The following is a 13,309-nucleotide window of genomic DNA, read 5'->3' on the forward strand; positions in this document are numbered from 1 at the left end:
CTTCAATTTTGAAGGATATAATTGTTGGATATAGAGTTCTATATTGACAGTTTTCCTTTCAGCATTATAACACACACACACACACACACACACACACACACACACCCCTGTTATTTCACTGTTTTCTAACCTCCATTGTTTCTCATGAAAAGTCAGCTGTCATTCATATCATTCTTCCCTCCTATGCAATGTATCATCTTTCTGTGGATGGTTGAATATTTTCTTTTTTAGGTTTAGTTGTCAGCAGTTTGACTATGATGGTAATAGGTGTGGTTTCCTCTGTGGCTCTCTGTTTACTGGGATTTCAGACTCTACTTTCCAGTGCTGTGGTAGCTTCAAACCCTGTCCTCTGGATCTTTAAGCTGGTGAGACCATAGGTTTAGTCAAATTTTAGCACCTGGTATAGAGCTGACTGGAACTCACGTGATGAGTTGGAAAAACAGGAAGCTCACCCAGCCTCTTCATTTCTTCCAAGTGTTGACCCCTTCCATTTCTGCCTGCTTTTGGTCACTCTCCTAAACCCTCAGGTACTTGGTGTTTTATATATTGTCTAGAGTTTCTAGCTGTTATCTACAGGAAGATTGGCCCAGTAAGAACTACTCTGCCATTACTACAAAGATGTAATACAATAGAGAGAAATTAATATAAAGGATGTTGATTAGATATTAAAAAGTGAAAAGGGAAATACCAAGATATCATGAGGTAGCAACTGCAGGGATAAACTACCAACCCTAGGACTTAGGGCGCAAAGGGAAGAGGTTGGAATTATTAGAATTTAGCAGCTTGGAGGAAGGTCTCTGTGGAGTAGTGACCCCTCTTAGGAGAGGGTTCTGGCCGGCTGGTGCTAGTGTTCTTTGGGGGGCCTGATAAGGCTGCTTCTACAAGTGTTGGGGGAAAATGCAGACTAGAGAGAATGTTGCTGATGGAGTGAAGGAGCATAGCAAGGGTGATGCTGTCAGGAGCAGGAAGCCAACAGGAAGGTGCAAGTCCGTCCTTCCTATTCCAGCCTTCTAATCTCCCTCTAACACCTCATGTTTGCAGAACCTAACAAAAACTTAGCCAGTAATGCAGAAATGTGGTTTTTGGCATCCCAGCCCTAGTATCACAAAGCTAACAGACAATAGCTTAACAACTGACACAGCCCATCCATTGGCTACTCAGCATCCATATGCATTCTTTTACATATATTTGAATGGCTAAGCAACAAAAATATCTCTAATTATCTTTTGTACAAATGGAGATCTTCTCCCCAAAATAATGAGCCATAAAATTCCCAGGCTCCCAAGATACTTCATCCTCCCTTTTTTGAAACCTTTTGGAGTTCTGTGATGAGAATTGGTCTCTTTCACATTGGCTTTCCCTCTACACGTGTTTAGGGTTTTGCTTCCTCACTCCATCAACTTTTCCTTTTCTAATAGTTTGTTGACATCTCTTATCTTCTGTTGTCCTCTCTTCTCTCCTGTTCTGTTTGTCCTTCTAGGTATTTACCTTTTTATTCCACTTCTGTCATGTCAGGGCATTTTTGGGAAGGAGAGGAGAGAAGTTGATACATCCTGCAGCCGCTGTTAATGCCCCACCCCGTGTTCTCCTGGCCTCCCTCTGAATACAACCACAGTCTGGTGACCAGTTCCCGTGTGTGCTGAGAGTGCCTGTGTCTCTCTGCTTCTCTACTTGAGAGTTTTCTCTGAAGCTCTGAGACTTATTCAGCCTAAGTGCAGGGCAGCCTAGGAGTGCCAGAGAATTAGCGCTTCAGGGACAACTCTCAACAGTGCAAACAAGAGTCGTTGAATAAACATTCCACTTTCCCACTAGGGACAGGCCAGTGCTGAGGCACTCAGCAGGACTCACCCTCGTTTGCCCACAGTAGTGATCTGGTCAGTAATGCTCTCTATTGGCTTTGGTCCTTTTTTGTCTTAACCTTTCCCATTCCCTTGCTTGTGCTCTTGGGATCGCCAGCCAAATCAGCTATGTGCATCCAAGTCTTTTTCTCAGAGTCTGTTTTTGGGGTAACAAACTGAAACGTGCAACTTACATGTTATACAAATTTGTGTACAAATATACAAATTTTTTTCCCGTGAAAAAGACCTATTTACTTAACAAATATATTCTTTATGTTCACTAATTTCTTGAGAACCTACAATCTCCTAGACATTGTGAAATTGAACTGGTGACTTGTATTATTAGTTATTTTTATGTGTTTATTATATATATGCTTTTGTGTGTGTATATATATGTATATGCGAGTATGTATATATATTCTTTCTTTCTGTCTGTCTACCTGTCTATCTATATAAAATCCACACTTGCTCTTAAGTTCATTGACAATAGGAACTATTACTTCCGGTTATATATTTCTCCAGAGTCTAATGCAGTCCAGTGTTTGCACAGTAGGTTCTCAACAAGTGTTTCTTGATTGATCATTCTTATTCTTAAGCTTCACATACAGTATATGCTGTTATACGCAAAGTCAACACATACATTGATATTAGATAATTTACAAATTAAGGAATTATCAAATTTAACAGAGATTTGCATGCCTCCTATACACAAAAGCACAGTGGAGGCTATGAAGTCAGAGTGTAGGAGCTTAACGTGATGTGTGGTGGGCTCCATACAGCAAATTACTAGGTGAAAAAAAGAGTTTACAGAAGTAAATGTTTATTATTTCAGAGGAGGGAAGGATTAGGACTGAGTGATAGACAGGATTGGAAATAGCTTCCAGAAGTGGTAATTATTTGAGACAGGCCTTGAGGAATTGGTAGCATTTAAATAAGCAGAGAATGGGGAGGGTCTTCCAGTGTGGGAGTGCAGGGTGAGAAATCAATGGTGATGAAGATAAAGAAACATGAAGCAACGTGGAGAAGGAGGGTAAAGGGACCTGGGTGAACATGGGGTGCCTGAGGAAGGAAGAGATGGCCTGACTGAGGGTTAGTTTCTGTTCAGTAGCGACAGGAAGTAAACAATGGAGGGCCTTTAAAACCCAAGGAATTTAGACTTTGCCACTGAAACAGGAGGGAGTTTTTGAAGGATTTTTGAACATGAACTATAAATAACTAGAATAGAGATTAAGTTGAAGAGGATTCATTTGGCATGTCGCACAGAAAGAGCAGGAGTGGAGCAAGGTTTGTGGCATATAAACCCAGTACAACTTGCTTTCTAGAATCTTCAGCCTTCTTCAGCTTTCTGTTTAAGTAAACATTTTTCTCTTTTTTAGGTACTCCACTGTGCATTTAGAATCATTGTTGATTCCTTGTTCTGCTTTCTCCTTTAGAGGACTTCTGTCACTTAAAAATAATTTTCTTTCTTTCCATGTCTAACTTCAGATGAAACTATTTGAGAGCAAGCCCTAGCACTGAGAGTGTTGATAACATTTTGCATCTAGAAATTTGGACCAGGCTCATAATTTATAGATTCAATAGATTTTCCTATATCAGACCCACCTTAAATTTCAATTCTTTGCAATTCTTTCAATTCCTTCTATTTGTAATAAATATTATTTTGAGTATTATATTCTGGGTACTTTATCTGTTATATTGTAGGTACTATGGTGATATTAATGCATAAAATGGACAAAGATCCCTAAATTGGGTGTTCTGAGACTTAATTTCCAATGCGTTTGGGGAAGGTCCCCCCACACCTCCCACAGTTCTCAGACACCAGCTGGGTGTCCTACAATGTAACTCAATTCTGACACTGTCTACCTGGAGATAGCATCAGATGCCACAGGTTAGGGGTTCAATCCTACAAGACAACCCCCCCTACTTCAGATGCCAGTCACAAACCCAGGTTGTTACCTGTGCTTCTAACCAACAGACTGTGGACTGGAGGTGCCACGACCTCCTCCTTGGACTGCAGATGCCAGTTGCAAGTCTAGGTTGTCACCTGTACTTCTGACCCACTGGCTATGAATCAGAGGTTCCCAAGACCTGCTCCTTGGCTTCGATTAACTTGCTAGAGTGGCTCACAGAGCTCAGAGAAACATTTTGAGTACTCGAGTACCAGTTTATTTTCAGAGGATAATGGCCATTGGCGACTGATTCAGTCTCCAGGCCCTCTCCCTTTCCTGGAGGTGGAGGGTGGGACTGAAAGTTCCAACCCTCTAATCACAGCCATCCTTAGGTGGGTCCAAAAGTCACTTCATTAACGTAACAAGAGACACCTTTGTTACCGTCCACACTTAGAAAGTTCCAAGGGTTTGGGGAGCTGTGAGTCAGGATCCTTGGAGGAAGACCAAATATATATGAGAAACATATTTTGGTCTTCTGAATGAACAAATATGTATTTTTCTTATAAATCACAATATCACAATCCTTGACCTGATGGAATTTATATTTTAGTAATCATCACAATGACCCTGAAAGATTGCTTCTTTTCTCCCATGTAGACCAAAGGATTTCTTAAAATTAGGCTGCTGCCTACAGGAGTGATTTTCTTTCATGAGCATTGTATAGACACTAGGCCAAGAAGACATTTTTTATTTCAGAGGAAAGAGACTTTTTTTGTAGCTGGGGGTTCTGTAAGGATAGACCAGTATGATGTGGCGTATATTCTCTCATTTATCTTGTAGAAGATGAAAGTTGGAAGGTACTAAAAATACAATGGTTGCAGAGACAGATAAGTGGGTGAAGGGAGAAATATTTAAAGTCAAGTTATTTGAAGCTTTCCTTGGGAGAGAGAGAGATGGCAGCCACCAAATGATTAGTGCATCAGTTATGGCTTGGAGATGCTTTAAATAGACAGAATAGAAACAGAGTAAGAAAGTAGAAACAACTAAATAGGAGAGAATTCTGTCATGGCATTAAAAACTCTGATGTATTAAAATTGCAATGGATTTAAATAGAGTATTTTCAGTTTTATTGTGTGATTATAGTTCTTATTTGTTATTTTACAGATGCTGTTTCTCCTCCCTCCTTTGTTCTCTCAGAAAAAAGCCCATCTCTGCAGACAAATGTGAGTTTGGACAAGAAATCAGAGAGTACCATTACAAATACTGTAATAGAAAACCCTTTGCAAACACCTCTAGAAAAACAGTCAGCTGCAAAAAGTTTTGAAACATTGACAACTTTACCAGCATTTTGGCCATCGAATCAAGAAGAGTTGATCAGCCCTAATTTAAGGCTATCAAAGTCAGATTCTACTTTCTATAACCAGGCCTCTGTAGAGACACTCTATGTCTCTCCCTCATTCAACGTGTTCGACCCAGTGAAGGAGATGGTCATCAATAAGGACTGTCAGAAACCAGCAGAATCCAGCGTTGTTCAGATGGAGGAGGAAAACCTCAAGACCTTAACCGCGTGGGGTGAGTCTACAAAAAACCACAAACAAAAAAGCCTCTTTAAAGCATTCTTCTTTTACTTTTTGCTACTTTCTGTCTCATTTTTTTGTTCCCTCCTTTCACTCCGCATCTGGTGGTATTAAAACATCCACGCTGGGGCTGGCCCTGTGGCCTAGTGGTTAAGTTGGGCACTCTCCGCTTTGGCGGCCCAAGCTTAGTTCCTGGGCGCAGACCTACACCTCTCATCCGCAGCCATGCTGTGGTGGTGACCCACGTACAAAATAGAGGAAGACTGGCACAGATGTTAGCTCAGGACAAATCTTTCTCAGCAAAAAAATTTAAAAACAAAGCAAAAGCAAAAACCAAAACCTGTCCATGCCGTAAAGGTACTTCTCATTTAGGAAAGTGCCCCTTTTATTAGAATAGGGCTAATAGGCAGTTCATCAGTATAAGTTATGAGTCCTTGATTGAAGCACAAGTTCTGAGCAATTTTGATGCAGAACAAATTGGAAAGAACCAGCATTAAATAAGAGCTTCCTGTTAGACATCTAGGTTACTTATTAAGAGACTACTGTATATGAAAAAATTAGTTATTATGTATATAGGTGTGTGTACACACAGTTCATATGTGTATGTGTGTCTTGTTTTAAAAGGGCTGTGTACTGATTGGGGTGGAGGATCTCTTCCTTTTTCTGTCTTAGAAAACATTAAGGGGGCTGCGATATTGTTTAGACTGGATGGGAAAGGATGAAGCCAGGTGAGCTTCCAGGTTGTTGACTGTCAATTATTAAAACCTACATTTTCTAATTATGCTTTCTTCTTTAAGTTAACTAGGAAAAGAATAATTTGTTAGCTCAGGCATTTTTCAAGAACTAAGTCGTTTTATTGGTTCTTATGTATAATAACGCTTACTAACTCATATAAATATAAAATCTTCAGTATAAATCTTTTAAACCGCTCCAAACTAGGATCAAAAGTACCATATAAATACAAACAATGGAAGCCCACATGTTGAGGTTAAAGAAATTTCCCTTGCGGCTAGTAAGGTGAGTGAATAATAAAAGATTCTCCTTACTGCCCTTTCCAGAATTTTTGGGAATTGAATAGCCTAAAAATAAAACTGATGCTTAGTTTTGTCACCAGATTAACTTTTCTGCTGAGACAGCTGATGTGCAAACCAACTAGTACTGGCTGTGATGGCCATGATGGCTTCTGTGCATGGCTGTCCTCTGGGAAGTTGTTTCTTTTAGTTCATTTTCATCACCCCAGAAAGTCCTGTAGCCATTAGCCGTCACTGCCATTCTTCCCTCCCTCTAACTCCTGAGACTAATCTACTTTCTATCTCCATGGGTTTGTCTGTTTTGGACATTTCATATGGTAAAATCATACAGTGTGGCTTTTGTGTCTGGCTTCCTTCACTTAGTGTAATGCTTTCAAGGTTCGTCCATGTTGTAGCATGTGTCAGTGCTTCATTCCTTTTTATGGCTGAATAGTATTCCATTGTGTAGACGAACACATTTTATTTATCTCTTCACCAGTTGATGGACATTTGAGTTGTTTCCACTTTTGGCTTTTATGATTAATTCTGCTCTGAACATTTGTGTAAAATGTAACATTTTTTTAACCACAGAACAAAATCAGAATATTTTAATTCATATGTGTAGTTAACTTGACAGCCGTTATCTATCAGCAAGGAAGACTGAAAAGAGATGAACCAGAGAATGAAACAAAACCCCTCTGTTTCACAATGAATGGTTTAAAGTGTTTGACTGACCAGGACCTTCAGCTCCCAGAAGAGTTTACGTTTACAGCTACAGCTAAATAGAGTTCAAATAGTTCTAGGAATGTACTTGTCATTTTATTTTTGCAGCACAGTTCTTCAAAATGTTTTTTAAATTTAAAGTTGTCATATAATAATTAACTGGTCCAATGTTATTCATGAGTATAAAATGTTAGAGATAACACATCAGCGTTTGGAATAATTTTATCAGTGCTGTCTTTAAGCAAGTGCCGCATTAATTGGCATGCGTATGTCACACAAGGAAATATTAAAATACAGCCATTTATTGCAGCCTGTTTGCAATATTTGCTGCATGTCAGCTCTTGTGGGTAGACGGGATGAAGAAGGTGACTGTTAACACGATGCCCGGATCACTTGATAGCGAGCCAGAGAAGGGCGAGTGAGTGGGCCAGGCGATGCACCCTGGAGAGCGGCGGGAAGTGTCTGGTACAGCTGTGGCGTGTTTGGAAACAAAAGTAAATTGGTGTGCAGCAATTAGAGATGAAGTGGCTTTTTCTGAGCAAAAGCATCGTGGAGCCCGTGACTCAAAGCTGCACAACTGTAAACAGTGATGAGCTGTTTAGTCAGCAGTTGCAGCAACAAAGCGGAGAAGGGTGGACATACAGTAGAAAGCGGTGATCCCAAACTTTACATGCTTCAGAAACATCTGGAGGCTTGTTAAAGCTCACTTTTCTGAGCCGCCCCCCCGCCCCTGCCCTGTTTCTGGTTAAGTTGGTCTAGGGGGGGCCCAAGAGCTCCATTTCTAACAAATTCCCAGGTGATGCTGCTACTGCTGGTTAGGAAGCACAACTTGAGGACCACTGGCATGAAGTTACATAGCAGGTATTTTAATCGTATCATACATACGTGACTGACATAGCTGTGTTATCTTTAAATATATAACGTTATATTAATAGTTATCTCAAATATTCTTTTCCTCCTGGCCTGCTCAAGTGTTTCTTATTAAATCATCTTATTAAATCATTAGACCAGAGCGAACTCTGCGTAGAAGAGTTTCTTAGCACTCTAACAGACATGTTTTGGGTCCTAGAATCGTAGAGTCTCATCAGAGACATATAGTTCTGTCACTTGATGCATAGATCTTGCCTGAAACATTCCTGCCAAATGGTCCTTCAGGCTGTGCGCAAGCTCTGTGAGTATCAAGCAGCTCACCATTTCCCAGAGCAGCTCATTTCATGTGTGGAAAACCAGGACTATTATAAAGTTTTCTTTTTTTAATTGGGCTAAAATCTGTTTTCCTGTAACTTTCACCTGTTGACCCCAGTTCTAACTCATGCACAATATAAGAAATGTAAGATAAATATCATTAAGATTTTGTGCCTGTCTTCAAATAATTAAATACAGCCTCTCACCCTTTCTCCCACTATGCCTTTTTGGGTAAGGATTTGCATATTCATCAGCTATTCTCTATAGATAAGATGTCAAGTCCCCTTACCATCCTGGTTGCCTGCCTTATAAATTTTATACCCAGAATTTAACCTAATTCTGTAATAGAGTGAAAATCATTCTAACAGAGTGGAATGGTGTGGACAGTGTAGCGTAGTGGTTTAGGTCATGGACTCTGACGTCAGAGACTTGAATTTGACTCTCATCTCTGCCTCTTTTTAGCCTTGTGAGCTGGGGAAAGTTTTTTAGCCTCTTTGAGGTTCATTTGACTCATGTTTAAAATAGGGTTATAAAACCTACTCCACATGTTATTATTGGAGGGTGGTGCTAAATAAAGAGAACTAGAAAACAGCCATTTGGAAAGCAGTTAAATCCTTAGCTTTCTCCTCCTTGCCAAACACGTGAACAGTTGCCCTGAATACCCACCCACTCCCACCACCTCTGGCTGAAGTCTAGAGACTTGTTTTCTGGAGAAGGTAGATGGAGGGTCTCTGGAATGCGAGATGCTAGGTATAGCTGAGCATGTAGGTACTATAACGACCACTATAGGATTAGTGACCAAATGCAAACCAAATGCTGAATGCTGAGAACCCTGGGCCCCCTTCCCTGCTAGTCCTCCACCCTGGAGCCAGATCTTTGCCTTCTCCGCAGGAGACGGGAAAACTGTTCTCACAAGAACCTAACCCCCTCAGAGGCAGCAATAAAGATATTGACATTAGCGGCTCCCCCACCAGTAACCCACCTCAATGACCATACACGGAAGCTCTGAGTTGACGAGCACCACACGCACTCAGAGCTTCCAGTCAGCTTTGTAATCCTCCGTTCTTCACCATAAGCTGGCAGCAAGAAGTACCTTGCTTCAGACATCTGAAAGAAACTTCTAACATGCAACATTGAGATGAGAGATAAGAGGATTTATTGCATCTGTGAAACAAGAACAGGGTGTTACAAAAAGAATTTCTGAGAACCAAAAAAGATAGCTCCTGGAAATTAAAAATATAATAGCAGAAAGCAACAACTCGCTGGTAGGACTGGAAGCTAAAGTTGACAGAATCTCTTAAGGTAAAGCACAGACAAAGGTAGAGAAACCAGAGAGAAAAATAGAGAGAGAAGAGGACTAGCCCGGGAGATCTGTCTGAACAAGAGGAGGCTCAGAAAGAGGGAACAGAGAAAACACAGAGGAGACGAGAACTGAAGAAAGCATCCAAGAAAACGTCCTAAAGCCGAAGGACGTGAGCTGCCTCATTAAAAATCAGTTGACTTTCAGTTGACCTCAGTGAATGAAAACAGTCCCCCCCAGGGCACGTGGAGAAGCTTCAGGCACTGGAGACAAAGGAAATTCTGTAATACTTCACAGATAAAATAGCTCATGTACATGAATAAGGGTTAGAGTGGCTCTAGCTCTGAGCAGCAATACTGGGAGCAAGAAAACAGTGGAATTTTGCCTTCAAAATTCTGAAAGAAAAGCATTTCCGACTTAGAATTCTTTATCTAACCAAATTATTATTAAGCCTAAAGGTAGAATACAGACATTTCAGACATGCAGGTTCTCAAAACTTTTACTTCTCCTGCGTCCTTTTTCAATGAACTACTGGAGAATGTGCTACTCCAAAATGAGAGTAAACCAAGAAGGAGAAAGACATGGGATATAGAAAACAGGAGAGCCAACCCAGGAGGATGGGGAAGCGACATGTCAGATGGCTGCTGTGATGCAAAGGGCACTCCCAGTCCAGAATGTGGCCCTGTGACTCAGGACACAGATAGGCTGAGGCTTTCGTCCCTGGCCTGCCCATGACCATCAGACCCTCCTTTTAATACAAGGATAGCCTGGGCAAGCTTGGCCTAGACTCTTAAGTGTACCTGTTTTGCCTTGACCACTTCCTGATGAAATTCCTGCTTTTCTTTCCGTGTCCTCATCCCCCAAAAGTTTTGCGATTAGAATTTTTCCTGAGACCTGGAGAGAGGCCTCAGAGAGCTTGGAAGCAGAAAACAGAAGCTGCCTTCCATTTTTGTAGGAGGTCCACTTTAGAGGCACATGAGTATGTGAAACAGGTAAAATAATATAGACAGATAAGTCATGTGCTGAGTGGTAAGCACTAATTTCCCTGTTCTGTGACTTACAGTGAATGTTTGTTTGTTTTTGCTGAGGAAGATTTGCCCTGAGCTAACATCTGCTGCCAATCTTCCCCCTTTTGTATGTGAGCTGCTACCGGAGCATGGCCACTGACAGATTAGTGATGTAGGTCCATGCCCCGGAACTGAACCCAGGCTGCCAAAGCAGAGCATGCCACACTTAACCACTCTAGGCCACTGGGGCCTAATGGCAAGTCCAGAGTTAGATGCAGGGACTTTAGAACTGAATTTTGCCAATTTGTACCACCTTAATACATAAATGAATGTAAATAGATATTCCAAGGAGACAATAAAAAGCTCTGTATCCAAGAAAGTTTGGAAAACACTTGAATCAATTACTGTAAATCTCTCAGAACTTTAAATGCGCTAATGAACGTTGTTAACCTCCTAATGGGAGGCCCATATGCAGTTGCCCAGTCTGATTCGACTTTGAAGCCGTTTTCACAAAATGTCTTTTTACATGTCAGGGAACACAGTGTTCCTCAGAACACAGTTTGGGGAATGATGATTTAGAATGCAGTGTGAAAGAGGAGATTTATTATGATTTTACCTGAAAGGAGGTTAAAATGTTATCAAATCTATAATTTTATGGAAAACAGGTTTATAATGCTTTTTATTTTACTTGTAGTTACTTGGTGAGAAAAATAATTATATCTGTAGGTGTGCTAAAGTGTTCTGTGTCTCAGATGGTTGCACTTCAGTCTTCACCATATTCGACCATTGAGAGAAAAAGATTAGTGTCACAGCTTTTGGGTGCTTGTAGTTGGTTGTTCGTTTTGCCATAATATTCTCTATAGAGAAAGAGAAGCTGAAGGAATCTAAGTTACAGGTTTTTCAGACTTTTTACTTTAAATGCCAACTTAAAATTCTGGCAGTCAGTAGAATAGGGTGTAATACTTTATTTTTCTTCTCTCTCTGATAAGTGTAGTGTAAAAATATGTTGGGCAAGGTTTGCGAGTCAAGATGAATATTGATAATCCTATTTTAGTTTCATTTCCATGGTGTTATTGATGTATAATACATCTTTAGATTTTCTCTATTTCCTGCTTTGGGTTTCTTTTAGGCTTATTATGACTATTTAACATATAAAATTCTAAGTAGTAGTTTTATGTTGAGACCTTCCAGACAGGATTTTACATTGTAGAGTTATTTTAGCTATTGCTCGCCTTTGTCTGTTGCATAATCTTTCTCTCTTATTTGTACGTTTCAGTTTCAACGGCCTCAGAGGGGACATCCTCCTTTTCTACTTTATCCATGTCATCTCCTGATTCAGCCTCGCCAGGGAAGTCTGTTCATCTCTTACCCCCGATTTTGGCGAGACCTTCCTTCTGGACTTTGTCCCATCAAACATCTTCTTCTGCCTCCTTTAAAGATAAAGATAAGACAACCAGTGCTCATCACCCCTTTGCTCCTGGAGGCCCAGTGTCTTCTGATGAAGAGGAAAATGACAACCTCAATCTACTGGAAATTCTTCCAGATAACTCTGATTCTGCTCAAAAGAAAAGTCACATTTCCAGCAGTAACTGGGTAGAGTTTTCCACCCAAAATGTAGACCCCTTCACCTCTATGTCCTGTTCTGGTTTTCAGACAAGCAAAGGCCGGCCTAGGGAGCCTGAAGCGAAGAATTCCATTAAGGGTCTTCTAGGGGAGGTAAAGAATGCAGTAGTCAAATTACACGAAGATCTGAGCGTGGTGATCCAGGAGCTGAACGTCATCAGTAGCCACCTGGTGAGCATGGGTGGGGCTAGTCCTCAAATCAGCAGGTCTCTGCAGCTTCCCCAGTCTTCTGAGGGGGGCTCAGATCCAGTCTAATCATCCCAGTAGCCACTTTTGATGTAACTCATGGGGTTACACTTGCCAAAGACTAAGAAGTTAACCTTTTATAGATTCTCATCACTGTGGCGAAAATAGGGTGATGGTTTGATTTCTCTTTGTCAGGTTTGTTAACAAGTATCTTTCAAACCAGTAAATTCATTCAGGTGGTTTATTTTTTAAAGAGAAAAAGTATCCCCTTTGATAATATCATCAGATTTAGATATTAGTTCATTTGAAACTGAGAAGAATTTTATTCTTTCGTGCTCTATACTTTACCTCAAAATACAGTAAACAGTGAAATTTGTGGTAAGACCTCAAACTGCAAGTGACTGTTGCAGAGCCTTTGGATAAGTAGACTATAAAAAGCCCTTTATTTTACAACTCTGTGGAGCTTCATTGTTAACAAGCCGTTGCCTTGACTGAGGAGGAGTGAGTCTGGGGTGTACGTGTCACATGTTCTTGTGTCAGGTTTCAGGCTCTGCAAACCAAGGGCCAGAAATCTTTCTTTTCTTGTGGATGACACGGGTGGTTGGGAGTTCAGTTGAGACAAGTAGGACATGGAACAGGTGTTATCGTTAATGTATATTGCAAAGTGAATTCAAATGTATACTCTTTTTTTTCTTGTATTTCAGAAAATAAATTTGGTATTTTTCATCGTATATGTATCGCTTTAATTCATTAAGACAGGCTTTCAAATAGATGTGTCTCAATTATTATATTTATGGACAAAATGGTCTAGTCTGGGGATGATAGAGCCGTGCTTCTCAACCTGTTGCACCTTAGGGTCACCAGAGAAGATTTCATTTTGTTTTATATTTATTTGAGAGAATAGTGTAAGGGGCTGCATGTTCCCGTCACTCTGTTTCAACAATTACCAACTCAAGGCTAAACTATTTATT

At 40.5% G+C, this 13,309-nt stretch overlaps 1 protein-coding gene across 5 annotated transcripts in view; it reads left to right on the plus strand.

Annotated features, from left to right (window-relative positions):
• ENTHD1 (ENTH domain containing 1) overlaps positions 1-13,056 on the plus strand; it is a 155,385-nt gene extending 142,329 nt beyond the window's left edge. For 3 of the 5 annotated variants that reach the window (XM_046646577.1, XM_046646580.1, XM_046646578.1), the window contains 2 exons: positions 4,871-5,299; positions 11,806-13,056. In XM_046646577.1, the coding sequence (XP_046502533.1) occupies positions 4,871-5,299; positions 11,806-12,407 (1,031 nt within the window). In that variant the 3' untranslated portion in view covers positions 12,408-13,056. The remainder of the gene's footprint in view (positions 1-4,870; positions 5,300-11,805) is intronic. The other 2 variants (XM_046646581.1, XM_046646579.1) reach the window with 2 other exon arrangements.
• Positions 13,057-13,309: the final 253 nt, after the last annotated feature.

This window comes from Equus quagga, chromosome 19 (genome assembly GCF_021613505.1).
Source record: "Equus quagga isolate Etosha38 chromosome 19, UCLA_HA_Equagga_1.0, whole genome shotgun sequence".
NCBI lineage: Eukaryota > Metazoa > Chordata > Mammalia > Perissodactyla > Equidae > Equus > Equus quagga.